Source organism: Mauremys reevesii, linkage group 24 (assembly GCF_016161935.1).
Source record: "Mauremys reevesii isolate NIE-2019 linkage group 24, ASM1616193v1, whole genome shotgun sequence".
NCBI lineage: Eukaryota > Metazoa > Chordata > Testudines > Geoemydidae > Mauremys > Mauremys reevesii.
The window spans coordinates 16,356,003-16,380,694 of NC_052646.1; the positions used below are offsets into that span (position 1 = coordinate 16,356,003).

Genomic DNA, 24,692 nt, shown 5'->3' on the forward strand with positions numbered 1-24,692 from the left:
TCTCAGCGGCTCCCCACTGCCTGGTCTGTGCCCAGTGTTAGCCTTCAGCAGCCTGAGCGCTGTGGCTCCTGCTCCCTCCCTGGGGGGACGATTCCTCCTTTCCCAGCCCCCTCGGCGCTGGAGGGCGGGCGGGATCCACCCCCTCTCTGCCCCCCAGCTCCACTGCACCAGGGTTCAGTCCCCCCAGGGCGAGCTCCCAGTCCGCCCCGCCCCCACGCCATCCCAGTGCATCTCCCCCGCCCCCGTCCACACATCCCCAGTCCCCCTCCTCCCAGTTCGTGCCCACCTTAGCCCCGCCCTGCAGCTCCAGGCCCCGCCCCCGGGCGGTGCCAGCTGGTGTGGGCTGGGGGCGGTGGCTGCAGCCGGCGGAGCGGAGCGGAGCAGACAGGACGGGACGGGACTCGGGAGGCAGCGCTCCAGCCGAGGGACCCAGGAGTCCGGCCACTCTCCAGCGCGGTAGGTGCCCGGCTGGGGATTGGGAGAGGGGGGGGGACGTGTCCCCCTGGCCATAAATCTCTGCGTGCCCCATAGATCCATCCCCCATGGCCCCCACCCCCTGTACCCCCACGGCCCCAGCCCCTTGCATAGTCCCCCCATCCACCCCTGTCCCTCCATCCCTCCATCCATCCATCTACACCATGGCCCCCACCCCCATATACCCCATCCTCCTCCATCCATATCCATCCCCATAGCCCCCATCCCCCCATCCTCTCTTCATCTGTCCCCCCATCCACCCCAGATCCATCCATCCCCCACAGATCATCCCTCCCACCCTTTCTCCATCCTTTCGTGCACTCCATCCATCAGTCCCTCAAATCCACCCCCATGTGCCCCAACCCCTCCTCCCATCCTCCCATATCCCCAATCCAGTCCCCATCGCACTCCCATTCATCCAGCCAACAGCACCCCAATTAATCCATCCTTTGTAGAGTGTTTGTGTGTGTGTGAGATCCCCCCAATCCACCTCCATCCCCCCCAGTCCTCCAACCAGCCCCCCATGTACCCCCATAGTCCCAACCCTTCCTGCATCCATCCCACCCTCCCCCATAGCTCCCACCCCTCCCTTCCTTGATCTAGTCCCCCAGCAGCCACCCCTCTGTCCATCCCCCCATCTCCATTCATTCTATAGCCCCCACCCTTCCCCACATCACCAACCCCTTCATCTATTTCCCGTCCGCCCCGGCATCCACCTCTCTGTGTCTTCTTACACCCTCCATCCTTCCCCCCAGCCCCGTACTGCCCTCGGTCCCCATCCAACCCTCCACCTGCACCCCCTTCCCCTGTCCCCAACTAAGTCCCCATCCATCCATCCACCCACACCTCTTCATCTCTCCCTCCCATCCCTCTACACCCCTCCATCTCCCCCACATGCCTTCATTTCCCCGCTCCCCCATCCATCCCTCCACACCCCTCCATCTCCCCATCCCTTCATCCCCCTTTTCCCCCCACATGCCTCCATCTCCCCACCATAATCTAGCTATCTCCATACACCCCCTCTATCTATCTATCTATCCCCACTCTGTCTGTCTATCTAATCAACGGCTGAGATTTGACTTGACCCAGTGAGTTCAATGTGATGCCTTGTCCCCGCCTGAGGCCTGTGAGCGAACAGCATAGGGCAGAGAGAGGAAAGGGGGTGCACAGGAAGGGATTAAGGAACATTTTGGGGGACAGAGCGTGGGGCAGGATGAAGGATGGACAGGTAGGTGTTCTGGGGTGTGCATGGCTGGATGGATAGCCAGGGAGATGGTCCAGGCTCATACCAGCTCCGTGGTTCCTGGTGTAAAGCAATTCATTGGCCAGATGGCAGTGCCCAGACTGGAACCCAGGAGTCCTGGCTCCCAGCCCCCGCCTCTAACCCACTAGACCCCACTCTCCTCCCGGAACGGGGGCTCCAGCCCAGGAAGGTGGATGTTTCAAGTCAATCGTTCTTTAGGACGCCTGGTTTCCATTCCCAGCTGTGTATTGGGAGCATGGTCCAGAGGGAAAGGCCCGTCCCCAGAGCCAGCCAGTCCCCCGCTCTGGGGCCGGATGGGAGCTGACGCCCCCTAGAGGTGGAAGGTGGCCTGTCCACTGCTCCAGCTCGCCCGGGCTGGAACATTCTCTGTTTACCTACTGCAGAAAACTTTCTGGCTTCCCAGCAACACCGGGCTGCACCTGTTTGCTGCTGGCCATGCCCGGGGCCCCGTGCTGAGGAACCGTTAATGGGATCGATTTGCTCCCTCTGCATCACACAAACACCGTCCAGTAGGCAAGAGATGCATGTCAGCACTGCCCTGGGCTGGGGAGAGCAGTGGGATCCAGTGGTTAGAGCAGGGGGCTGGGAGGCAGGACTCCTGGGTTCTATCCCAACTCTGGGAGGTGAGTGGGGTCTAGTGGTTAGAGCGTGGGGGGGACAGAGCCAGGATTCCTGGGGGAGTGGTGTCTAGTGGTTAGAACAGGGGGCTGGGAGCCAGGACTCCTGGGCTCTATCCCTAGCTCTGGGAGGTGAGTGGAGTCTAGTGGTTAGAGTGTGGGGGGGACAGAGCCAGGATTCCTGGGGGAGTGGTGCCTAGTGGTTAGAACAGGGGTCTGGGAGCCAGGACTCCTGGGTTCTATCCCTAGCTCTGGGAGGTGAGTGGAGTCTAGTGGTTAGAGCGTGGGGGGGACAGAGCCAGGATTCCTGGGGGAGTGGTGTCTAGTGGTAAGAACAGGGGGCTGGGAGCCAGGACTCCTGGGTCTAGCCCAACTCTGGGAGGTGAGTGGAGTCTAGTGGTTAGAGCATGGGGGGGACAGAGCCAGGATTCCCAGGGGAGTGGTGTCTAGTGGTAAGAACAGGGGGCTGGGAGCCAGGACTCCTGAGTTCTATCCCCAGCTCTGGGACGGCTGGGAGATCCAGGGGTGAGAGCAGGGGGTTTCAGGCAATCCTTATAGCTCTGGGGGATGTGAGATCCGCCCCACTCCCAGCCAGGATGTCCAGAAGCAGGAGTGGACAGAGCCACGAGTCCTGCTCCAGTTCGTGCCAATGGGCCTGCCCATGACCCCATCCCACGGGGACCCGGCTCTGTCAGGGAGACAGGTTTGCTCTAGTGATGAGCTGGCTGCGCTCCCGGCCCCAGGACAAGCCTCCTTCACGGCTGAGGGCTCCAGATGCTGAAGGGCCTGTCGGCCGCCCTCCTGGAGAACGACCCTGAAACAGATGGGGGCGTGCCGTGCTCCTGTGTGTGTGATCGCGGGACCCCTGAGATCGCTGCTTGGGGGGGGAGATCCCTGCTGCCCCCCTGCAGGAGGAGCTGAGCCCTGCTCTGGATCTGTGTGTGCATGCACCGATCCTTTGGTGTGACCATGGTGTGTGTGCACCTGCCTTTCAGAGAGCCGCAAAAGTGTGTTGGGCGAAAACCAACACACCCCACTTCACACCCCTGGCAGGAGTTTGCTTCTCTAAGGACTGTCTCTGGCCATGTGCCTGGCATAGCGGGGCCCTGATCTCCCCCAGGCCAGGAACTGTCTCTCATAGCAGGGCCTGGATCCTTAACCCTGCTAGCACCCAGTGGCGGGGAGTCCCGTGGGTTAATGATTTGCTATGTGGCAAATCTGTTTCCTTTGATCTGCCTTTAGCATGTTGTGTAAACACCGGCTGCTTTTCTGCCCCAGATTCCAGCTCTCCAAAGCGCTTAGGGAAAGATGTTTATTGTGATTTTCTTATTTTTCTGCACATCCGTTCCTGGAAATTGGGAAGTGCTGTTTGGCTTTAACGTCACACAACCAGCAGACTGGCCATCCCCGCACCATTAGCGCCGACGCCGGGCGGAGTCACTGGGTGACTGGGGAGGGACAAAGGGCTGAGAGATCAGACGCCCCTGGATGTTAGAGACGCCTGAGTACAATGAAGATGCAGCCCAAACCCGCAGAGAGAAATGCGGAGCCAGGACACCGGGGTTCTGTCCCCAGCTCTGGGAGTGCAGGGGGGTCTAACGGCTGGGACTGGCAGAGAGAACTCCAGCTCCCACTTGTACTGGTGGTTTATTTGGCAACTACGGCTGTGTCCAATACAATAGAAGAGCTGTGAATAGAACCCAGGAGTCCTGGCTCCCAGCCCCCCCTGCTCTAACCACTAAACTCCACACCTGGGGATAGAACCCAGGAGTCCTGGCTCCCAGCCCCCCCTGCTCTAACCACTAAACTCCACACCTGGGGATAGAACCCAGGAGTCCTGGCTCCCAGCACCCCCTGCTCTAACCACTAAACTCCACACCTGGGGATAGAACCCAGGAGTCCTGGCTCCCAGCCTCCCCTGCTCTAACCACTAAACTCCACACCTGGGGATAGAACCCAGGAGTCCTGGCTCCCAGCCCCCCCTGCTCTAACCACTAAACTCCACACCTGGGGATAGAACCCAGGAGTCCTGGCTCCCAGCCCCCCCTGCTCTAACCACTAAACTCCACACCTGGGGATAGAACCCAGGAGTCCTGGCTCCCAGCACCCCCTGCTCTAACCACTAAATTCCACACCTGGGGATAGAACCCAGGAGTCCTGGCTCCCAGCCTCCCCTGCTCTAACCACTAAACTCCACACCTGGGGATAGAACCCAGGAGTCCTGGCTCCCAGCCCCCCCTGCTCTAACCACTAAACTCCACACCTGGGGATAGAACCCAGGAGTCCTGGCTCCCAGCACCCCCTGCTCTAACCACTAAAGTCCACACCTGGGGATAGAACCCAGGAGTCCTGGCTCCCAGCCTCCCCTGCTCTAACCACTAAACTCCACACCTGGGGATAGAACCCAGGAGTCCTGGCTCCCAGCCCCCCCTGCTCTAACCACTAAACTCCACACCTGGGGATAGAACCCAGGAGTCCTGGCTCCCAGCCTCCCCTGCTCTAACCACTAAACTCCACACCTGGGGATAGAACCCAGGAGTCCTGGCTCCCAGCCCCCCCTGCTCTAACCACTAAACTCCACACCTGGGGATAGAACCCAGGAGTCCTGGCTCCCAGCCTCCCCTGCTCTAACCACTAAACTCCACACCTGGGGATAGAACCCAGGAGTCCTGGCTCCCAGCCCCCCCTGCTCTAACCACTAAACTCCACACCTGGGGATAGAACCCAGGAGTCCTGGCTCCCAGCCCCCCCTGCTCTAACCACTAAACTCCACACCTGGGGATAGAACCCAGGAGTCCTGGCTCCTAGTACCCCCTGTTCTAACCACTAGATCCCACTCCCCTCCTAGAGCTGGCCACAGAACCCAGGTATCAATGTTGATCCAATTCCCCTGCACTGGGTGAGCCGTACCCATGTGGAGTTGCTGTGTGGCTGTTCCCCGGCTGCCCCACCCCAGAGGCGGCTGCATCTCAGTGTCTTGTCACCAAATCTGATCAGCTGCTGCCTCAGTAGTACCCGAAAGCTTTTCCCCATCACCGCAGGGCAGGCTGAGGCAGGGCAGATCTGGGTTTGGTGATTTGTGGGGGGCTGTAACCCCCATTTTCCCAGGGTCCCCTCATCAGGTGGGGGGCATTGTGCCAGGCCCAGATGGCGGGTATGGGGGGAAGGGCAGTGCAGGTACATTTAGGCTCTGAGGTGCTGAGCTGAGCAGAGGGTCTGACCAGTGTGACTGCAGCCCAGAGCCCTGGGCAGTAGCCGGCATTTCTTCCTGGTAGTTTAGAGCCTAATGGTTAGAACAGCGGTGGGGGCTGGGAGCCAAGACTCCTGGCTTCTCTCCCCAGCTCTGGGAGGGGAGTGGAGGTCTAGGGGGGTTAGCACGGGGGGGTGGGGGCTGGGATCTCTGCTTCAGGAGGGTGGGAAGTGAAGTTCCCCTGCGTGGTCCACACCAGACGCCAGCGGCTGTGAAGCCTGCTCCACCGACCAGCAGCTCCCCCAGGCCGTCAGCGCCCCCAGCGCTTCATCCCTCACCCATTTGAGGGAAGGGAAATTGGGTTTCCTACTTAGATTCTCCCAGTCAGGATGATGAGAAAATCCCTCCCACGCCAGCAGCTATTCTCCCCTCATTAGATCCATCCATCAGCCTGTCCAGCTGCTGTTTTCGCTAGCCAGCTCTGCGTGCAGCCCAGCTCTGCCGGTGCCCCTCAATCCCAACCCTGGCAACCCAGCCCTGGGCTCCCCACACCCCCTCAGCCGTGCCCAGATCCCCTGCGCGCTGCCACTCACTGGCCTGCCGGGGCTGGGCACGTACCTCCCATCCTGAGCCGAGCAGCTCGTCACCTTCCTAATGGCTAGACAAGGTGCTGCGACTCAGCCCTGAGTCGTCCTCTAAGCAGGTGCCAGCCATTAGCAGCTGGGCTGGGGCCGCCAGTTCCTGGATCTACAGTGCAACCTCCGCTAGGGCTGGAAGACGTAAGGGGATACTAGCCTACTATATCTGCCAGGTAACGGAGTGACTCTCTTAGCTCACATGGGCTGTGCTGTTGACCTAGAGAGGCCCAGGGTTTGAGCTCTGCTGACAACCTGTGGCCAGGGAGTTGTTGCATGAGGCTATGTGGGGAAAGGCCCAGTGTCCCATTCCCTGCCCCCCCGAGCCAGCCAGTTCCCTGCCCTGGGGCCAGATGGGAGCTGACGCCCCCTAGAGGGGAAAGGTCCCAAATCCCCTTCCCCGACCCTCTGAGCCAGCCAGTCCCCCACCCTGGGTCCGGCTCGGAACCAGCACCCTCTAGGGGGGGAAGGCCCCATGTCCCAGTCCCTGAGCCAGCCAGTCCCCCGCCCTGGGTCTGGATCGGAACCAGCGCCCCCTAGGGGGGAAAGGCCCCATGTCCCAGTCCCTGAGCCAGCCAGTCCCCTACCCTGGGTCTGGCTCGGAACCAGCGCCCCCTAGGGGGGAAAGGCCCCATGTCCCAGTCCCTGAGCCAGCCAGTCCCCTACCCTGGGTCTGACTTGGAATCAGCGCCCCCTAGGGGGGAAAGGCCCTGTGCCCCATTTCTGGAGCCAGGGAAAAGCAAATGTATTGTTTGATCCCCGCCAGCTCAGAACGGAACCGTTCTGGAGTAGCAGCGGGTGGGCTTGGCACTGGGGGGGCCATGAGCAGAGATTGGGGGCTGGGGTGAAAAGAGGGAAGATTTATTCCCCCTGATAAGAGCAGAGAGAGAGAGAACCGTGGAGCAGCAGGTCCTTTATTCCTGTGAGGGCTCCACCCAGCCGCCTGACCCCAGATTGGCACCACTGACCCGTGGGTTTTAGGGCATTTTGGAGGCTCCGTTGCTAGAACAGGAGCTTTCTTCAACCTGAATGATGCCGTTATGAGCTGATCTTGGTACGCCCCTCAGGCGGAGAGGGCCTGCCTCCCTTTTATAGGCTGGGGGAAACTGAGGCACAAAGTCACTTGCTCAAGGCTATACAGGGAGTATAGGGCAGAGCTGGGAACAGAACCCAGGAGTCCTGACTCCACCTGCCCAGCCCCCAACACGTTAACCGCTAGACCTGACTCCCCTCCCAGAACTGGGATAGAACCCAGGAGTCCTGGCTCCCAAGGGCCGGGTTAGCCTGTTCATTCTCCTAGCTAGAGAGGCACCCGCAGGGGCCTGTGTCCTCTCCCCCAGCCCTTCGGGAGGGAGGCGTGGGGCATTCAGCTGCCATGTGGTCTCCTAGCGGAGGAAGGGCCGTGGGAAAGTGTGGGGTTGTTGGCCCGCAGTTTGCAGGCTGGGGTGGGGGGATCTTGCGTTGCCGTGGTTCCCACGTTCTCAGCGTGGCCAGGCCAATCTGGGGCACGCAAATGCGCTGCCTTCAAAGAACACAGATAAGCAATGTACACACATGGCCTGGGCTGTCCTGCCTCACAGCGCCCCCTAGCACCGCTCTGGGGCATTGGGCCAGCCCTGCCTGCCAGGGGAGATCCCCACCCTGCCCCCTGCAGCACAGCACCCCCTAGTGCCGCCCCTGGGGCATTGGGGCAGCCCTGTCTGCCAGGGGAGAGCCCCACCCTGCCCCTGCAGCACAGTGCCCCCTAGTGCCGCCCCTGGGGCATTGGGGCAGCCCTGAGTGCCAGGGGAGAGCCCCACCCTGCCCCCTGCAGCACAGCGCCCCCTAGTGCCGCCCCTGGGGCATTGGGGCAGCCCTGCCTGCCAGGGGAGATCCCCACCCTGCCCCCTGCAGCACAGCGCCCCCTAGCACCGCTCTGGGGCATTGGGGCAGCCCTGCCTGCCAGGGGAGATCCCCACCCTGCCCCCTGCAGCACAGCGCCCCCTAGTGCCACCCCTGGGGCATTGGGGCAGCCCTGTCTGCCAGGGAGATCCCCACCCTGCCCCTGCAGCACAGCGCCCCCTAGTGCCGCCCCTGGGGCATTGGGGCAGCCCTGCCTGCCAGGGGAGAGCCCCACCCTGCCCCTGCAGCACAGCGCCCCCTAGTGCCACCCCTGGGGCATTGGGGCAGCCCTGCCTGCCAGGGGAGAGCCCCACCCTGCCCCCTGCAGCACAGCGCCCCCTAGCACCGCTCTGGGGCATTGGGGCAGCCCTGTCTGCCAGGGGAGAGCCCCACCCTGCCCCCTGCAGCACAGCGCCCCCTAGTGCCGCCCAGGGGCATTGGGACCAGCCCTGACTGCCAGGGAGACCCCCACCTGCCCCCTGCAGCACAGCGCCCCCTAGTGCCGCCCCTGGGGCATTGGTGCAGCCCTGAGTGCCAGGGGAGAGCCCCACCCTGCCCCCTGCAGCACAGCGCCCCCTAGTGCCACCCCTGGGGCATTGGGGCAGCCCTGACTGCCAGGGGAGAGCCCCACCCTGCCCCCTGCAGCACAGCGCCCCCTAGTGCCGCCCCTGGGGCATTGGGGCAGCCCTGAGTGCCAGGGGAGAGCCCCACCCTGCCCCCTGCAGCACAGCGCCCCCTAGTGCCGCCCCTGGGGCATTGGGGCAGCCCTGAGTGCCAGGGGAGAACCCCACCCTGCCCCTGCAGCACAGCACCCCCTAGTGCCGCCCCTGGGGCATTGGGACAGCCCTGAGTGCCAGGGGAGAGCCCCACCCTGCCCCTGCAGCACAGCGCCCCCTAGTGCCGCTCTGGGGCCAGCCCTGACTGCCAGCAGAGAGCTAGTGTAGTTAATCCAGCGGGAGAGCGACGACGGGATGAGAATTAAGCCCCCGGGCTAGTCACGGGAACTGCAGCTGGGAGTGACTCAGGCACTATCCCGGAAAGATGAGCCCTGCTCTGTGTGTGTGTCATTAGAGAGAGGAAGAGACACCTTGTGTGTGTGTGTGTGTGTCCCTGCTGCCCCCTGCTGGAGGGGCTGGGCCGGGCTCTCTGTGTGTGTGTGTGTGTGTGTGTCTAACCTGTCTTCCCTCACCATCAGGGACAGAACCCAGGAGTCCTGGCACTCCCTAGACCCCCCACCCTCCCCCACTGCTGACCCCACCCCCTCCTCTAGCTCCCCAGCCCCCCCCCCCTCCCCCTGCCCCTCCCCCCCCTGGGAAGCAGAACCCCCCCCCCTGCTGATCCAGTCCCCCCACACAACCCAGGAGTCCCTCCCTCGCTCGCGCATCGCATCCTGGGCACCTGGCCCTCCCCCCCCCCCCCCTGGGGGGTGGGGTGGGGCTGGGGGGGGGGGGGGGCAGGGGGCTACTGTCCTGGGGGGGTGTGTGTGTCTGCTGGGCCCTGCTCTGTGTGTGTGTGTGAGAGAGAGAGAGTGTGTGTGTGTGTGTGTGTCCCTGCTGCCCCCTGCTGGAGGGGCTGGGCCTGGCTCTCTGTGTGTGTGTCTTTGTGTGTGTCTCTGCTGCCCCCTGCTGGAGGGCTGGGCCCAGCTCCGTGTGTGTGTGTGTGTGTGTCTCTGCTGCCCCCTGCTGGAGAGGCTGGGCCCGGTTCTGTGTGTGTCTCTGTGTGTGTGTGCTGCCCCCTGCTGGAGGGGCTAGGCCCAGCTCAGTGTGTGTGTGTGTGTGTGTGTGTGTGTGTGTCCCTGCTGCCCCCTGCTGGAGGGGCTGGGCCTGGCTCTGTGTGTGTGTGTGTCTCTGCTGCCCCCTGCTGGAGGGGCTGGGCCCAGCTCAGTGTGTGTGTGTGTGTGTGCGCCTGTGTCTGTCCCTGCTGCCCCCTGCTGGAGGGGCTGGGCCCAGCTCCATGTGGGTGTGTGTGCATGTGTGTCCCTACTGCCCCCTGCTGGAGGGGTTGGGCCCGGCTCTGTGTGTGTGTGTGTGTGTGTGTGTGTGTGTCTCTGCTGCTGTGTGTGTGTGTGTGTGTGTGTGTCCCTGCTGGAGGGGCTGGGCCCTGCTCTGTGTGTGTGTGTTCCCCTGGGCTCCCACAGACCCAAGCAGTGGTTTCCAACCTCAGAGATGTGTGTGTGTGTGTGTGTGTGTGTCCCTGCTGCCCCCTGCTGAAGGGGATGAGTCCTGCTTTGTGTGTTAGCCCTGCCCCCTGCTGGATACGCTGCGTCAGACACTGCTCGGTGTGTGCACACGCGCATGCATCCCTGGCAATGCAGGGCCCTTTCTGTGCATTCCTGGCTAGGAGGGGCTGCTTGGTGACGCTGCCTGTCTGGGGCAGAGGCAACGGAAGTGCATGGGGGCTGCATGCCGATGGGGGGGAGGGGGAATGAGCTCCCCCCATGGCCAGGAGCGAGCGATGGGGCTGGGGAGAGCAGGGGCAGACACATCTGGGCTAGGGCTGTTCGGTTCCCCCAGGGTTGTCATGCACCAGCCGTGCTCTGGTGGGGTGGGGAGGGAAGGAGGGAGGGGTGCGAGCGGCTGCCAGGACCGGGCCACTAAAGCAGGTTTGATAGCCAAGCAAAATACTCCGCTGGCCACTCAGATCTCAGCCCCGGAGCCAGCCAGTCCCCGTCCTGGGGCTGGATCGGAGCCAGCGCCCCCTAGAGGGGAAAGGCCCCATTCCCTGCATCCCTCCCCCCCTCCCCAAGCCAGCCAGTCTCCCACAGGATAGATGGGAGCTGGCGCCCCCTAGAGGGGAAAGGCCCCTCGTCCCGTTCCCTTCCCCCACTGAGCTGGTGCCCCCTGGAGGGGAAAGGCCCCACGTCCCGCGCTGACCCTGTCCCCGCTCTCTCCCCAGGTGCGATGCCCCCAGCATGGCCCCGCAGCCCGAGGAGCGCGCCCTGTACCTCTCCATCTACCTGCTGACCATCCTGACCGGCTTCCCCACCAACCTGCTGGCCCTGCACGCCCTCATCCGCAAGCTGCGGTGCAAGGCCACCCCCAACTGCATCCTCCTGCTCAACCTCACCCTCTCCGACCTCTGCTTCCTGGCCTTCCTGCCCTTCAAGGTGGCCGAGGCCGGGGCCGGGCGCTGGCCGCTGCCCGCCTTCCTCTGCCCCCTCAGCGGCCTCTTCTACTTCAGCACCATCTACTCCAGCACCCTCTTCCTGACGGCCGTCAGCGTGGAGCGCTACCTGGCCGCGGCCTACCCCATCCGCTACAAGCTGCGCCGCCGCCCGGCCTACGCCGCCCTGGCCAGCCTGGGCCTGTGGCTCTGCTCCCTGGCCCACTGCAGCATCGTCTACGTGACCGAGCTGCAGCCGGGCGGCGGGCCGGCCAACGCCACCAGCGCCTCCTCCTCCAGGGACCTCTGCTACCATGACTTCACCCCCAGCCAGCTGCGGGTGCTGCTCCCCGTGCGCCTGGAGCTGGGCATCGTCCTCTTCCTGGTGCCTTCCTTGCTCACCTCCTTCTGCTACTGCGGCTTCATGTGGGTGGTGGTCTCCTCGCCCCACATCCGCCGGGGGAAGAAGCAGCGGGCCGTGGGCTTGGTGGCCGCCACCCTGGCCGTCTTCATCGTCTGCTTCACGCCCTACAACGTCTCCCACGTGGTGGGCTTCGTCCAGCAGGCCAGCCCGGCCTGGCGGGACAAGGCCCTGCTCCTGAGCACCTTCAACGCCAGCCTGGATCCCGTCATCTTCTACTTCTCCTCCTCCGCCGTCCAGCACTCCTGCCGCAGGTTCCTGGCCCGGCTCTGGGGCGTCTGCTCCCTGCCCCCCTTGGCCAGGAAGGTCTTCTACCGCCGAACGGAGAAGCTGACGCTGGAGCAGCCCCAGGAGCAATGCAGAGGCCTTGGGGGCGGCCAGATTTGCTGCTCCAAGCTGTGATCCCAGCAGTCACCTGGCCCCCAGAGACTGACTCGACTGTGGGGCGGCCCAGTGGGTTAGGGAGGCAGGACTCCTGGGTTCTGTCCCTGGGGCTGGGGTCCAGTGGGTTGGAGCATGGGGCTGGGAGTCAGGACTCCTGGGTCCTCTTCCCAGATCCACATCTTTCCAGAGCCGCCCTCCCTCCCCCGCTGCCCGGGATCCCCTCTCTGGGGCCACGACCAAGCTGGAAAGCCCCAACCTCATGACACACTCAGGTCAGAACTGGAACCTGCCGCTGAGCCATGTCGGGGCCCCGTACCCCCTTCCCTTCTGCATCAAAGGCCTCTGCCTTTCACCCTGTAGAAGGAATCCCTGCCCTGCGAGGCTGAGCAGACAGAGCCCAGGTCTCGTGGCCTGCTGCGTGACCCCAGGCAAGTCACTTCCTCACTCTGTGCCTCAGTTTCCCCCGCTGTACAATGGGGATAATGACACTGACGTAAAGCATTGTGGGAATTAGGGACAAAGAGCCGGCTACTGGGACATCATCATCCTGGGACAAATCGGGTGCCTTCCTGTTGCGATTATTAGCAACGTGGCCTTCCTCTCACGGATCCTCTGACTCAAACCCTCCACCTCGGTACCAAAACGCACACCTCTGCTTCCCGCCGCAAGGCAGCGCTGCGGTGGGTGGCGGCAGTCGTAGGCTGTTCTCTGGGCTGGCGAGATAGCGCCTGCCCGCAGTGCACCTCCACAGCAAGAGGGGGCGACAGAGAGCGCTGGCTCTCACGGATCCCGGCGGTGGGAGGCGTCCCGCTGGCAGTGCGGGGCATGGGTTTGTGCCGTGTGAGACTGCAACGCCTCCCTCTGGTGGAGTCGGTGGGTACTGCAACGCCTCAGGCACCTCCACCACCCCCTGGTGGACTCGTGAAAATGCATCCCACTGGTGGCCTCATCTCAGACTTTGATCATCCATTTTGCTGCTACCTCCCAGATTTGTCCCCATCTGTGGGTAGGTGTCCAGCCAGAGGTGCCTCATTAGGCTCTGTAATCACGGCAACGAGAAGCTAATTAAAGCGGCCGACGCAGGGCATTAAAGCAAGTGGCTTGGAGTCAATCAGGGGCCACTGGTTTCTATCCTGGAGAATGTGACGTGGTCTGGTTATCGAGGAGATAATGCAGTGTGTGAATGGGGCAGAGAGAGATAATGGTCTCTCCACCTGCAAACGGGACCGTTTAGCATGAGGAGGGGCTGGGAATCAGGACTCCTGGGTTCTATCCCAGCTCTGGGAGAGGTGCAGAGTCTAGTGGTTAGAACGGGGGCTGGGAGTCAGGTCACCTGGGTTCTCTTCCTTGGTTGCCTGTATCTTATCCCATATCTATGCCTCATTTCCACCCCCCCCCCACCCTCCGTACAACATGGAGAATTATATTGATCCAGCCCCCGGAACAATAATAACATTTAATTAGCTACTGTTTGCAAAGCACTCCATGTACCTGGCTGGGAGACAGGAATAAACCCTCCACCCTGAGTGCGAAAGGGCTTTGAAACAAGCGATGACTGGCAGTGCCGCAATATACAGGAAATCTTGTTAGTATACAGAGGGGAAACCGAGGCACTGAGCATGCCCACACTGACACAGGAATGGAACCCAGGAGTCCTGGCTGCCAGCCCCCTCTCCGCTAATCACTAGATCACACCATTTCCATGCAATTTTTAAAGGGGACTCGACTCCCTTAGGCAGAAAGATGCTATAGCTTGAGGGCCGGACCCCCGGCTGGGGTCCATGGGCCTGTCACGGACTCCCAGGTAGGGCCCACTCTTGGCCCCGTACGGTCCTTGGGGGGAACCCCCTTCAATTTGACAGCCTTTCTCGGGGGTCCGCTCGCTCTCAGGTGTTAGGCCCCTCCGCCTCCTGGAACCGGACCTCTCTGAGTCTTAGCACGTCTGTCTGTGCCGCGGGCCCCCTCAGGGAGTCCCTCGCTCTGGACCCCCGGGGCCTCCACTCCCAGAGGGAATAATGCCCCCTGCTCTCTAGCCCGGAGCGACTCTCAGCCAGTGTAAAACAGGAGGGTTTATTGAGCGACTGAACAGAGCACAGGAAACTCTCAGAGCCTCGGGCCTGGCCTCCCTCAGCACAGCACATCCCAGTCTCCCTGCACCCAGGTGGGCTCTGCCTGCTCCCCCTCTCCAGCCCAGAGCCCCTGTGCTTTCCCACTGGGCATCCGATACCACCTCCCCCACATCCCGCCTCTGTCCTCTGTCCAGGCGAACAGGTCGCTGGGGCCCTCTCTCGTCCGTCCTTTGTTCCCCTCTGGCTGGAACGGGTTGGTCAGGTCACCGGGGTCCTCTCAGCCCTTGTTAAACTTGCAGCACACAGGGAAACTGAGGCACGCACCCGCTATTCACATAAAACACTACAAAAATCCCCCACTTCGTCACAGGGCCGTAGTCCCACTGGGGTCAATGGGGACAGATCTCTGGTGCCAGTCAGCCACATCTACGCAGATTTGTCACCAGCTGGGGATCTGGCCCAGTGTTCGAATTTATGTCTCCTTCCAGCTGAGAGGAAGTGGCACAACCTCTGATTTCCGTGCTAAGGGCTGTTTGGAGATTAGTTTATCTGGAGAACCAGGCAACCTCGAGGGTTTAGATAAGAGTGCGGCACGAAACCCGACTGCCGGGATGGCACAAGGGGCGAGGGGCTGTGTTCAGCTTGTTTCATCTGATAAGGGCTTTATTAACAGCGGCGTCCATCTCCACTGGTGCAGAAGAGAGCGGAACAGTTTAGACATCAGTACAGGCCCCACAGCTATGTGAGCCGCTGTAGGAAGGCTGCAGTAGTAGGCTGTTATGCCATGATGGAGGGTTAAAGGAGTCACCTCATCAGCTGGCAGGAGTAGTAGGCTGTTATCCCCTTGTATTGTATGTTTAACAGCCAACACAACAGAGAGAGGGTGTGTGCCTGGTGCTGAGATGCAGCCACCCCTGGGGCGGGACAGCTGGGGAGGTTGTGAGCTGGCATTTGGCCAGGCCCCCAGGGTTCATGTCCTGATTCCTGCAGACCGTGCCAGGGAAGCACTGGCGTTCCCGGGGCTGTCAGGTGGGGGGATGCTAAGCAGCACACAGGGAAGGGACAGCTGGCTGGCTGCAGTGCGGGAAGAGGAGCCCTGGCTGCAGCGGGACTGCGAAGGCTGCCAGGAATGTGCCATCTGCAGCGCGGACACTGATCAGAGCTGGGCACAGCTCAGCCTGGGCACATGGCGTGCCAGAGCCGGGGCAGTGGGGGTGAGGGCGGGAGGGACTGAACCTCTAGGGGGCACCCTCATCCACTCTGCCTGAGTCATCACTCTCCCCTGAGCCCCGAGCCCCCGCCCGTCACCCCCCAGTCGTTCACCCTCAGCCTCTCACCCTTGACTCCCTGTGAGTCACAGGCAGGCTGGAAGCCAGGACTCCTGGGTTCTATCCCTGGCTCCAGGAGAGGTGTGGGGGTCTAGTGGTTAGCGTGGGGGGATGGCTGGTAGCCCAGACTTCTGGGTTTTCTCTCAGGTTGGGGTGCGGAGTGGAGTCTAGTGGTTAGCGTGGGCATGGAGTGGCTGGGAGCCAGGACTCCTGGGTTCTCTCTCAGGGAGGGGAGGGAAGTGGGGTCTAGTTGTTAGCGCTGGGGGAGGGCTGGGAGCCCGGACTCCTGGGTTCTGTCCCCAGTTCTGGGAGAGGAGTGGGGTCTAGTGGTTAGAACGGGGGAGGGGAGGGGAGCCAGGACTCCTGGGTTCTCTCCCCATCTGCATGACCCAGGCCAAGTCCTTTCCCCCTCTCTGAGTCTCAGTTCCTTCTATTGCCCGAGCCCCCCGGAATCCAAGCAGCCGGTGCAGCTCCTGGCGATGGGGAGCCCATGGAAGGGCGCCCTCTGGTGGTGAGTCCCAGCACTGACTGGACCTGGAGCGGGCGGCGTCGCCCTAGGCCCGGCCTCAGACAGGCTAGAAGGAAGGACCATGAAGAAAGGGGGGGTTAGTGCGGCTAGGAGTCCAGCAGGTCAGCAGCAGACCCTCCCATCTCCATGTCTGGCCCCCGGGATCTAACCCCCTGGGAGGGGCTCCTGCCTCAGTCGCCCTAAAGACCCACCGCAGGGAGCCTTGCTTTGGGGGGCGGGGTGAGAGACAGCGACGGCACCCCCAGGTCCCGTGTCCCAGCCCCCCGCCCTAGGGACAGATCAGAGCAGGCGCCCCCTAGAGGGGAAAGACCCCGTGTCCCAGTCCCTGCCCAGCTAGGGTCTCCCTCCCCGTCCCTCCCTTTGGGGTCCGATGCCTTTTGGCGTTTACCCTGCAGCTTTTGAAGGGGCCCAGGGGGCCGTGGGGGCAGGAGTCTCTTACCAGCCAGCCCCAGGCCCAGGCTGAGCACCCCCAGCAGGGTTATTTTCAGGAGGTTGAGGCCAGCAATCAGGGAGGGGGGGTCCTGGCGCTGCGGGTCTGGAAAGGGAAAGCCCCACAGTTAAGGATGCAGGACACACCCGGATCCCCAGGAGGCTCCCAGTGGCCCTGCGGAGCCAGGGCCGGCAGGTCTCTCCCCAGGCAGATGAGCTGTACCGAGCACATGGCGCTGATGCCCAGCGCCTTCCCCTCTCCGGCTGGTACCCACCGGCCCTGCAGCCCCTCCTGAGGCAAACACCTCGGCCTGTCACTCTGTGAGATGCTCTGCATCCAGCCAGCAGCCTCAAATCCTCCCCAAACCTTTCCCCATCACCACCATCGTTCCCTTGCCCTGCGGGACTCCCCGCTACTGGACATGAGGGGCCAGCCCGTGGGACTCCCCGCCACTGGACACAAGTGGGGCCAGCCTGTGGGACGCCCCACCACTGGATGTGAGCAGGGCCAGCCTGTGGGACTCCTTGCCACTGGACATGAGTGGGGCCAGCCCGTGGGACTCCCTGCCACTGGACACAAGTGGGGCCAGCCTGCAGGACGCCCTGCCACTGGACACAAGTGGGGCCAGCCCATGGGACGCCCCACCACTGGATGTGAGCAGGGCCAGCCTGCGGGACTTCCTGCCACTGGATGCAAGCAGGGGGGACCCATGGGACTCCCCACCACTGGACGTGAGCAGGGCCAGCCCACAGGACTCCCCGCCACTAGACACAAGTGGGGCCATTGGATGTGAGCGGGGCCAACCTGCAGGACCCCCTGCTATATGCGAGCATTTCATTGGTCTCCCCCTACTCACCGTAGGTGTAGTCAGAGCTGAGGGGATTCTGCAGGGAGGGGTGCCCCACCTGACAGGTGTAGGTGGTTCTTGGGCCCGATGAGGGTAATTCCAGGGTGGTGGAAGCCTGGAGGGGTCTAGTCGGGTCCCCACACTCCTGCAGTGGCTGGGTTGGGGGCAGACGTACGCTCCCTTGGTACCAGGTGAGCCGGGCAGGTGCGGGGTAGAAACCAGCGGTTCTGCAAACCAGGGTCCATTTCGACTCTGGCTTCGGGTGGAACTGGAGGAAAATAACTGGGTGGGAAGGTCGGGCTGGGGTGGAATGGGACAGACAGATGGGAGAGAGGGAGACAGACAGACCGACAGAGCGGGAGAAAAATAATCAAACTGACACATCTTGGGAAAGAGTCATAAAGACATTGCAAGAGTGGACTGAGACATGGGTCTCTCCCCAGGGGGTGCCAGCGCTCACCTGGCCCCAGGGCAGGGGACTGGCTGGTTCTAATCTCACATGCCTGGAGCAGCTCTCATCCCCTCCAGCAGGGAGCAGCAAACACACAGTGCAGTTCTCATCCCCTCCAGCAGGGGGCAGCAAACACACAGTGCAGTTCTCATCCCCTCCAGCAGGGAGCAGCAAACACACAGCACAGTTCTCATCCCCTCCAGCAGGGGGCAGCAAACACACAGTGCAGTTCTCATCCCCTCCAGCAGGGGGCAGCACACACACAGTGCAGTTCTCATCCCCTCCAGCAGGGAGCAGCACACACACAGTGCACTTCTCATCCCCTCCAGCAGGGAGCAGCACACACACAGTGCAGTTCTCATCCCCTCCAGCAGGGAGCAGCACACACACAGTGCAGTTCTCATCCCCTCCTGCAGGGGGCAGCACACACACAGTGCAGTTCTCATCCCCTCCAGCAGGAAGCAGCAAACACACAGCGCAGTTCTCATCCCCTCCAACAGGGGGCAGCAAACACACAGCACAGTTCTCATCCCCTCCAGCAGGGGGCAGCACACACACAGCACAGTTCTCATCCCCTCCAGCAGGGGGCAGCAAACACACACACAGTGCAGTTCTCATCTCCTCCCGCAGGGGGCAGCACACACAAAAACAGCAGGGGGCAGCACACACACAGCGCAGTTCTCATCCCCTCCAGCAGGGGGCAGCAAACACACAGCACAGTTCTCATCCCCTCCAGCAGGGAGCAGCAAACACACAGTGCAGTTCTCATTCCCTCCAGCAGGGGGCAGCACACACAAAAACAGCAGGGGGCAGCACACACACAGCGCAGTTCTCATCCCCTCCAGCAGGGGGCAGCACACACCCAGCACAGTTCTCATCCCCTCCAGCAGGGGGCAGCAAACACAGTGCAGTTCTCATTCCCTCCAGCAGGGGGCAGCAAACACACCCAGCAGTTCTCATCCCCTCCAGCAGGGGGCAGCACACACACAGATAGCAGTTCTCATCCCCCCCAGCAGTGGGTGGGTGGACCGATGAACACACCCGCACACAGGAGCCATGAGAGCAGCTAAGCTAATATGGGACAAAGTTCCCAGCACCTGCCTGTGACCCTGCAGCCCTCCCCGGAGGATGCAGGCAGGAGCCCTTACCATAAACACGCAGCTGGGTCCCGTTGCCTCGTGCCTCCCCGGTGCCCCACAGCAGCACCCGGCAGACATATTTCCCAGCATCCTCCAGGCTGACGTTGGTGATGGCCAGGGTCCCTTCCCCTCTGCGCAGGAAGGTGTCAGGATAGGCCAGCGCGAAACGGGCTCTCAGGGGCACAGCGGCCTCTCCTCCTGGCCCGCCTCGGAACCAGGAGACAGCACCCTTGTCCAGGGACAGGCTCCGGGAGAAGGTGCAGTTCAAGGTGGCGTTGTCTCCCCGGATGACACCCACCTCGGCCGGAGATTGCACCACCGTGAAGTTGGCATCTGTGCAGAGACACAAGCATGGGGAGGAGCTACAGCAGGGTCCTATGGAACTCCCTGCCACTAGATGTTAGTGGGGTGTTCCTGTGGGACTCACTGCAACATGATATTAGTGCATGTTCCTCATGGGACTCCTGGGTTCTATCCTTGGCTCCGGGAAGGGACTGGGGTCTAGACCCCTCGAGGTCACAAGGCTATTGTGTGTGGGGGAGTTAATTTATAAGGGAGGTTTGCACTCATAGGTCGCACTCAGAGGTTTGCTATGTGATGGGGTCACTGGTACACAAGTTCAAGAACCAGTGGGTTAGAGCAAAGGGGAGGGAGAGGGGCTAGGAATCAGGACTCCTGGGGTCTATCCCTGTCTCCGTGCGACCTTGGGCAAGTCACATAACCACATCATGCCTCAGTTTCCCCATCGTGTCACTTCCCTAGCTGTGTATGGGCAGGGCCACCCAGAGGATTCAGGGTGCCTGGGGCAAAGTGGAGGAGTTGCAGCACTTGTACTCGCCCGGCGGCAGCCCGGGTCTTTGGCGCCATTACGGCGGCGGCAGGGGGGGCCCTTTAGTCGCTCCACGTCTTCGGCAGCACTGAAGGGCCTCCCGCTGCTGAAGACCCAGACCGCCGCTGGGCCAGGGCTCGCGGGGGGCCTGGGGCAAATTGCCCCACTTCTCCTCCTCCTCCCCCTCCCCGGCGGCCCTGCGTACGTGAGCTGGGAGCAGGGATTTCTGTGCCAAGGGCTCTCAGCTGCCTGCTAGGCTCTTATGCAGAAAGAGCAGAAACTCCCCCCCCCCGCCCGCCACACACATTAAATGTTTGTGCTCATGTCTCACACTCATCCGGTTTAGTTCAAGGGAAGCTGGCGTCAGGCCAAGCCAGGTAACGAGGCCATTGGGAGCGGGCAACGCGAGACTCGAACCCAAACGGCGCAGATCTCATTAATGGGCTAATTGCCACGCTGGCTACACGCCAGTGGATTACACAGCTCCAGCGGTGGGTTGCGAGGGGGGATCACAGAAGGGGGGAAACTGGGGACACACAGACACCCCCCTTCCCCGGTGCATCTGATCAGCACAGCTGGCTTCTGGCACTGACTGCAGAGTGGCCAGCCAGCCTCCTCCTGCCCCCAGCTCAGCTGTGCCCAGCGTCCCCCCATGGGGGATGGAAAAGTGTGGGGAGAAGAGGGCATAGAGAAAGCCCCTGGCATGGGGGGAGAATCAAGGATCCTGCTATGGGGGAGGGGAGGGGGAAAAGGTGCACACACAACCCCTGGCATGGGGGAAGGGGAGTCCATGGAGCCCCTGCCATGGGGGGAAACGGGGGTCACATGGAGCCCCTGGCATGGGGTCACACAGGGGGAAGGGGCCCCTGGGGGGGGTGCAACGTGTTCAACCTGCAGAAGCAACACAGAGCACGACCCCCTAGTATTCCCAGCCAGCCGTCCCCGGCGCTTCCTACCTAGGGTCCTTTGTATCACAGTAACAACTAGAAATCCCACGTCGTGCTGGGCGCTGCCCAGACACAGCCAGAGCCAGGCCCTGCCCCAGCTGAGATCAGGGCCCGTCGTGCCGGGCGCTGCCCAGACACAGCCAGAGCCAGGCCCTGCCCCAGCTGAGATCAGGGCCCGTCGTGCTGGGCGCTGCCCAGACACACCCAGAGACAGGCCCTTCCCTTTCCCAACTAACCAGGCAGTTTCCCAGGGGAAGGGATCATTCTAGCCGGCCAAAGGCTGTTTCTGCAGCTAACTGGCCCGTTCACAACAGAGGGATCGAGAGCTAAGCCGGGCCGAGGTGCCCGCAGGGGCTGGGACCATGAGGGGAGAGATGGCGTCCGGCTGCGTTGCTTCTTCCCTGCCCCGTGTGCCCAGTCCCTGCCCGTGCGCAGGATCGCCCCAAGGAGCAGAGCGACTCCCTCGTCGCCCCCTCCGCCGAGCAGAAGCTGCCCACTCCTGGGGAACTGCTGAACGATCGCTTCTTTCCCTGCCCTTTGGGTAGAGCCGTCCCGGGCTGCGCCCCTTTGTGCCGGCTTCCCCGTGTCCACACGACGGGCCGACTCGCTCTAACGGGACAGAGATTCCTTACAGTGGGACAACGTCTGTGTGCGGACAGGCCAGAGTAGGAGAAATAAACATTTCAGGAGAGATGATAACAGAGGGGTCCTGACCCCCCCTCCCTACCTCCCGCTCCTCTCCCAGAGCTGGGGCTAGAACCCAGGAGTCCTGGCTCTCAGCCCCCCCAACTCTAACCACTAGACCCCACTTCCCTCCCCAAGCTGGGGCTAGAACCCAGGAGTCCTGGCTCTCAGCCCCCCCCAGCTCTAACCACTAGACCCCACTGCTCTCCCCGAGCTGGGGCTAGAACCCAGGAGTCCTGGCTCTCAGCTCCCCAGCTCTAACCACTAGACCCCACTGCCCTCCCCGAGCTGAGGCTAGAACCCAGGCGTCCTGGCTGCCGCCCCTCTGCGCTGATCACACAGGGGTCTATGGCAGACACACAGCTCCTGTTCCCCCACCCCCAGATGGGGGGGTGCAGTTCTCCCCCCACCCCGAGAAGGAAGGTCACTGACCTGTGAAGGAACCTGGACCCCAGGGAAGGAGCTGGACCCACAGCACCAGACAACCCAGCTCCAGCCTCATGGTCTTCGCTCGCAGCCGGCAGGGGACTGGAGCGTGGCGGCCCCGCCAGGCAGAGGAACTCCCCGCTGAGCGTCACGTGCTGCGCTAGCCCCACGGCCAGGGAGACGGGGCTGAGAACTGCAGCTTTGGAGCCAGGACCCTTTTCCCAGCTTGGGAGAGCAGGGCCTGCTGGTCAGAGCAGAGATGGGGGGCCAGGACTCCTGGGTTCGATCCCCAGCTCAGGGAGGGGAGCAGGGTCTAGTGGTTGGAGCAGCGGAGCTGAGAGCCAGGACTCCTGGGTTCAATACCTGGCTCTGAGAGGGGAGTGGGGTCTAGTGGTTAGAGTAAGGGATCAGGACAGGGCAGTCAGGACTCCTGGGATCTGTTCCTTACTCAGGTGCTTCTCTTGTGTGTTTGCAGCATTTCTGGCCTTTTTACCGGGGGCAGTTCACGAAAACCCACCTGCCTCTGGGACTCCTCCCCATGGCCTGTTCCTGCCACCAGAACGGCCTCCTGTGCACTCAGATGAAGTTGGGTGCTGAAGCCAAGAAGTCAGGGGAGTGGGGGAAGCTTAGTGCTGAGCTAGCAGGGGGCTGCGGGTCGGGAGTGAGGGGCTCCAGCAGAGCTGGTGGGGGCGGGGAGCCCAGAGACACCCAGGCCTTATCTCCCTTCCTCGCAGGCTGTCAGAGACCTGACCTAATAAAGCGGAGCCGCCAGCGCTGGATTTACACCCTGACAGGATGTGATCAGCCCCCGCCGCAGACAGCACAGCAGGGCAGGGGGCGTGTGGGCTCGGCCGCGCAAACCGGGGTCCTGCCTTGGAGGGGACGTGCAGCCCCCAGCTCTGCGGCTCTGCCAGGCACTGACAATCCCGCGGATACCAGAGGAGTCACGCGAGTAGGGCTGGCCCTGCTCTTTCTAGGCTTCTTTCAGGGGTCCTGAAGCCAGGGGTAGAGAACCCAGGAGTCCTGACTCCCAGCCCCACCCCCACCAGATCCCACTTCCCTCCCCATCCCTCCTGGGCTCCCCTGTGTGCGGCATTCCCAGATTTGCAGCCCCCAGAGCCCGGCTCTCGGCCTGTTACTGGAACATGCCTGGTTAACGATTAACCCCTGAGCCCGCCTGGGAGCCGGACATGGGGCAGGGGGGCTGGACCTTTGCTCTCTGCCCCTCCCCCGCTCCCTGCGGGGTGTCTGAGAAATGGGGTGACCTGGCCTTGAATTTAGGGGAATCTGGTGATCTGGATTATTTTAAATCCAAAGATAAAGGGGCGAATGCCCCCAGGCTGTGCTGACAGGGGCTTGGGGAGAAAGGCTGTGATATCACTTCTGTACATGGCATTAGTGAGACTCATGGGGTAAACGAACTAATTGCCAGGGGCAGGGAGACCCACGAGTTAATCCTGCTAATATCCAGTGACAGAAAGTTCTGAGGTTAACCCCACTAATAGCTAGTGGCAGGGAATCCTATAGGTTAACCCCACTAAAATCCAGTGGCAGAGAGTCACATGAGTTAACCTACTAATACCCAGTGGAAGAGGGTCCCACCTGTTAACAGCACCAATACCTAGTGGCAGGAAGTTCCACAGGTTAACCCTGGTACTGCGCACTGGAAGAGAGTCCCGTGTGCTAACTCCGCAAACACCCAGTGGCAGAGAGTTCCATGGGTTAACCCCCTAAGACAGGGGTATTCAAACTGGGGGTCGAGAACCCTCAGGGGGTCATGAGGTTATGACCTGGGGGGTCATGAGCTGTCAGCCTCCACCCCAAACCCTGCTTCACCTCCAGCATTTATAGTAGTGTTAAATATTTTTAAAGTGTTTTTAATTTATAAGGGGGAGGGGGGGTCGCACTCAGACTTGCTGTGTGAAAGGGGTCACCACTACAGAAGTTTGGGAACCGCTGTCCTAAGACACAGAAGCAGCCCTTGACATCTGGGTGTGGCTGGCGGGTCACCCTGAGCTCAGTCACTGCCGCGCGCTCCAAGGCCCTGCACCGGCTCTGCACTGCAGGAGAAGACGCTGCTCAGCATTTCAGTAACTGTGTCAGTCTGTGGCCGAGCTCCAGGCCGATAGGGCTGGGGAACCGCACCGCAGGGCTGGGGCTGTTTATCAGCCAGACCCCGGGCCGAGCTGTCACAGCGCCGGGCGGCCTAGATTCGCTCAGAGAGAGCGAGCTCAGCACAGCCCCTGCAGTGTGAGCATGAGACGGGAGACAGGGGAGAGGACAGGGGCAGACCAGGGCCAGCTGCACCTAGACCCTTCTGTGAGGGCTTCACTCCGGGGTACCACCTGGAACTGGGGTACCGCTGAGCCCCCTGACAACCAGCCTGGGCTCCCTCTCGCACGGTGCTGCTGTGACAAGCTGCAAAGCCCTCCAGCCTGCACTTTCACCAGCATTCACACAGGTCGGGACACACCCAGCTGCAGTTACCTGCAGGGTCTCTGACCGCCAGCCTCCCAGCCTGGGACTTCAGAGCTGAACCGTCCTGCTCTGGTCAAATCTGGTCAGTATGTGGGTTTAATACCCGGTCTGCCTCTCCCTCAATGTGAAGAGACCCATGCACACTTGTCTGGATTAAAGATTTTCCCCAGACACCTTCGTCAAATGCACACTGGTCTGCATTAAAATAAGTGTATTAACTACAAAAGGATAGATTTTAAGAGGTTATAAGTGATAGCAAACAGATCAAAGCAGATTACCTAGTAAATAAACAAAACCGTAAACTGAGTTTAACATATTAGACAATATGCACTAGACTCCGAGATTCCGAAGCAGAAGGGACCATTGTGATAATCTCGTCTGGCCTCCTGTGTCACACAGGCCTGAGAACGGCCCCCAAATAATCCCTAGAGTGGAGCTGAAAGACGCTCCATCGTGATTTATACATTGCAGTGATGGAGAACTGCCCCCCTCCTCCCCCCGCCCTTGGTAAACTATTCCAATGATTCATTATTCTCACTCTTAAAACTCCACAGCTTTCCCCTCTGA

General features: G+C 61.9%; 2 protein-coding genes across 2 annotated transcripts; one reads left to right on the top strand and one right to left on the bottom strand.

The window, feature by feature from the left end:
- The first annotated feature begins 350 nt into the window (after positions 1–350).
- LOC120390415 (free fatty acid receptor 3-like) lies at positions 351–12,947 on the top strand. Its single transcript, XM_039513081.1, has 2 exons — positions 351–456; positions 10,957–12,947. The coding sequence occupies exon 2, from the start codon at positions 10,973–10,975 to the stop codon at positions 11,984–11,986; it is 1,014 nt and encodes a 337-aa protein (XP_039369015.1). The 5' UTR covers positions 351–456; positions 10,957–10,972; the 3' UTR covers positions 11,987–12,947.
- Positions 12,948–14,684: 1,737 nt separating this feature from the next.
- On the bottom strand, positions 14,685–21,926 carry LOC120390556 (tapasin-related protein-like). Its single transcript, XM_039513287.1, has 5 exons — positions 21,654–21,926; positions 18,771–19,094; positions 17,181–17,471; positions 16,334–16,429; positions 14,685–14,725 (listed from the first exon to the last, which is right to left on the bottom strand). The coding sequence occupies exons 1-5, from the start codon at positions 21,721–21,723 to the stop codon at positions 14,685–14,687; spliced, it is 822 nt and encodes a 273-aa protein (XP_039369221.1). The 5' UTR covers positions 21,724–21,926.
- Between the last annotated feature and the right edge of the window lie 2,766 nt (positions 21,927–24,692).

Bases quoted from the DNA above. Each gene is read 5' to 3' on its own strand.
- LOC120390415 (XM_039513081.1), top strand. From the start codon at position 10,973: ATGGCCCCGCAGCCCGAGGAGCGCGCCCTGTACCTCTCCATCTACCTG.
- LOC120390556 (XM_039513287.1), bottom strand. From the start codon at position 21,723: ATGAGGCTGGAGCTGGGTTGTCTGGTGCTGTGGGTCCAGCTCCTTCCC. The intron at 19,095-21,653 runs GTCAGTGACCTT...GTCTCTGCACAG, and splicing joins GGGTCCAGGTTCCTTCACAG to ATGCCAACTTCACGGTGGTG. The intron at 16,430-17,180 runs GTGAGTAGGGGG...TTCCCTTTCCAG, and splicing joins CAGCTCTGACTACACCTACG to ACCCGCAGCGCCAGGACCCC.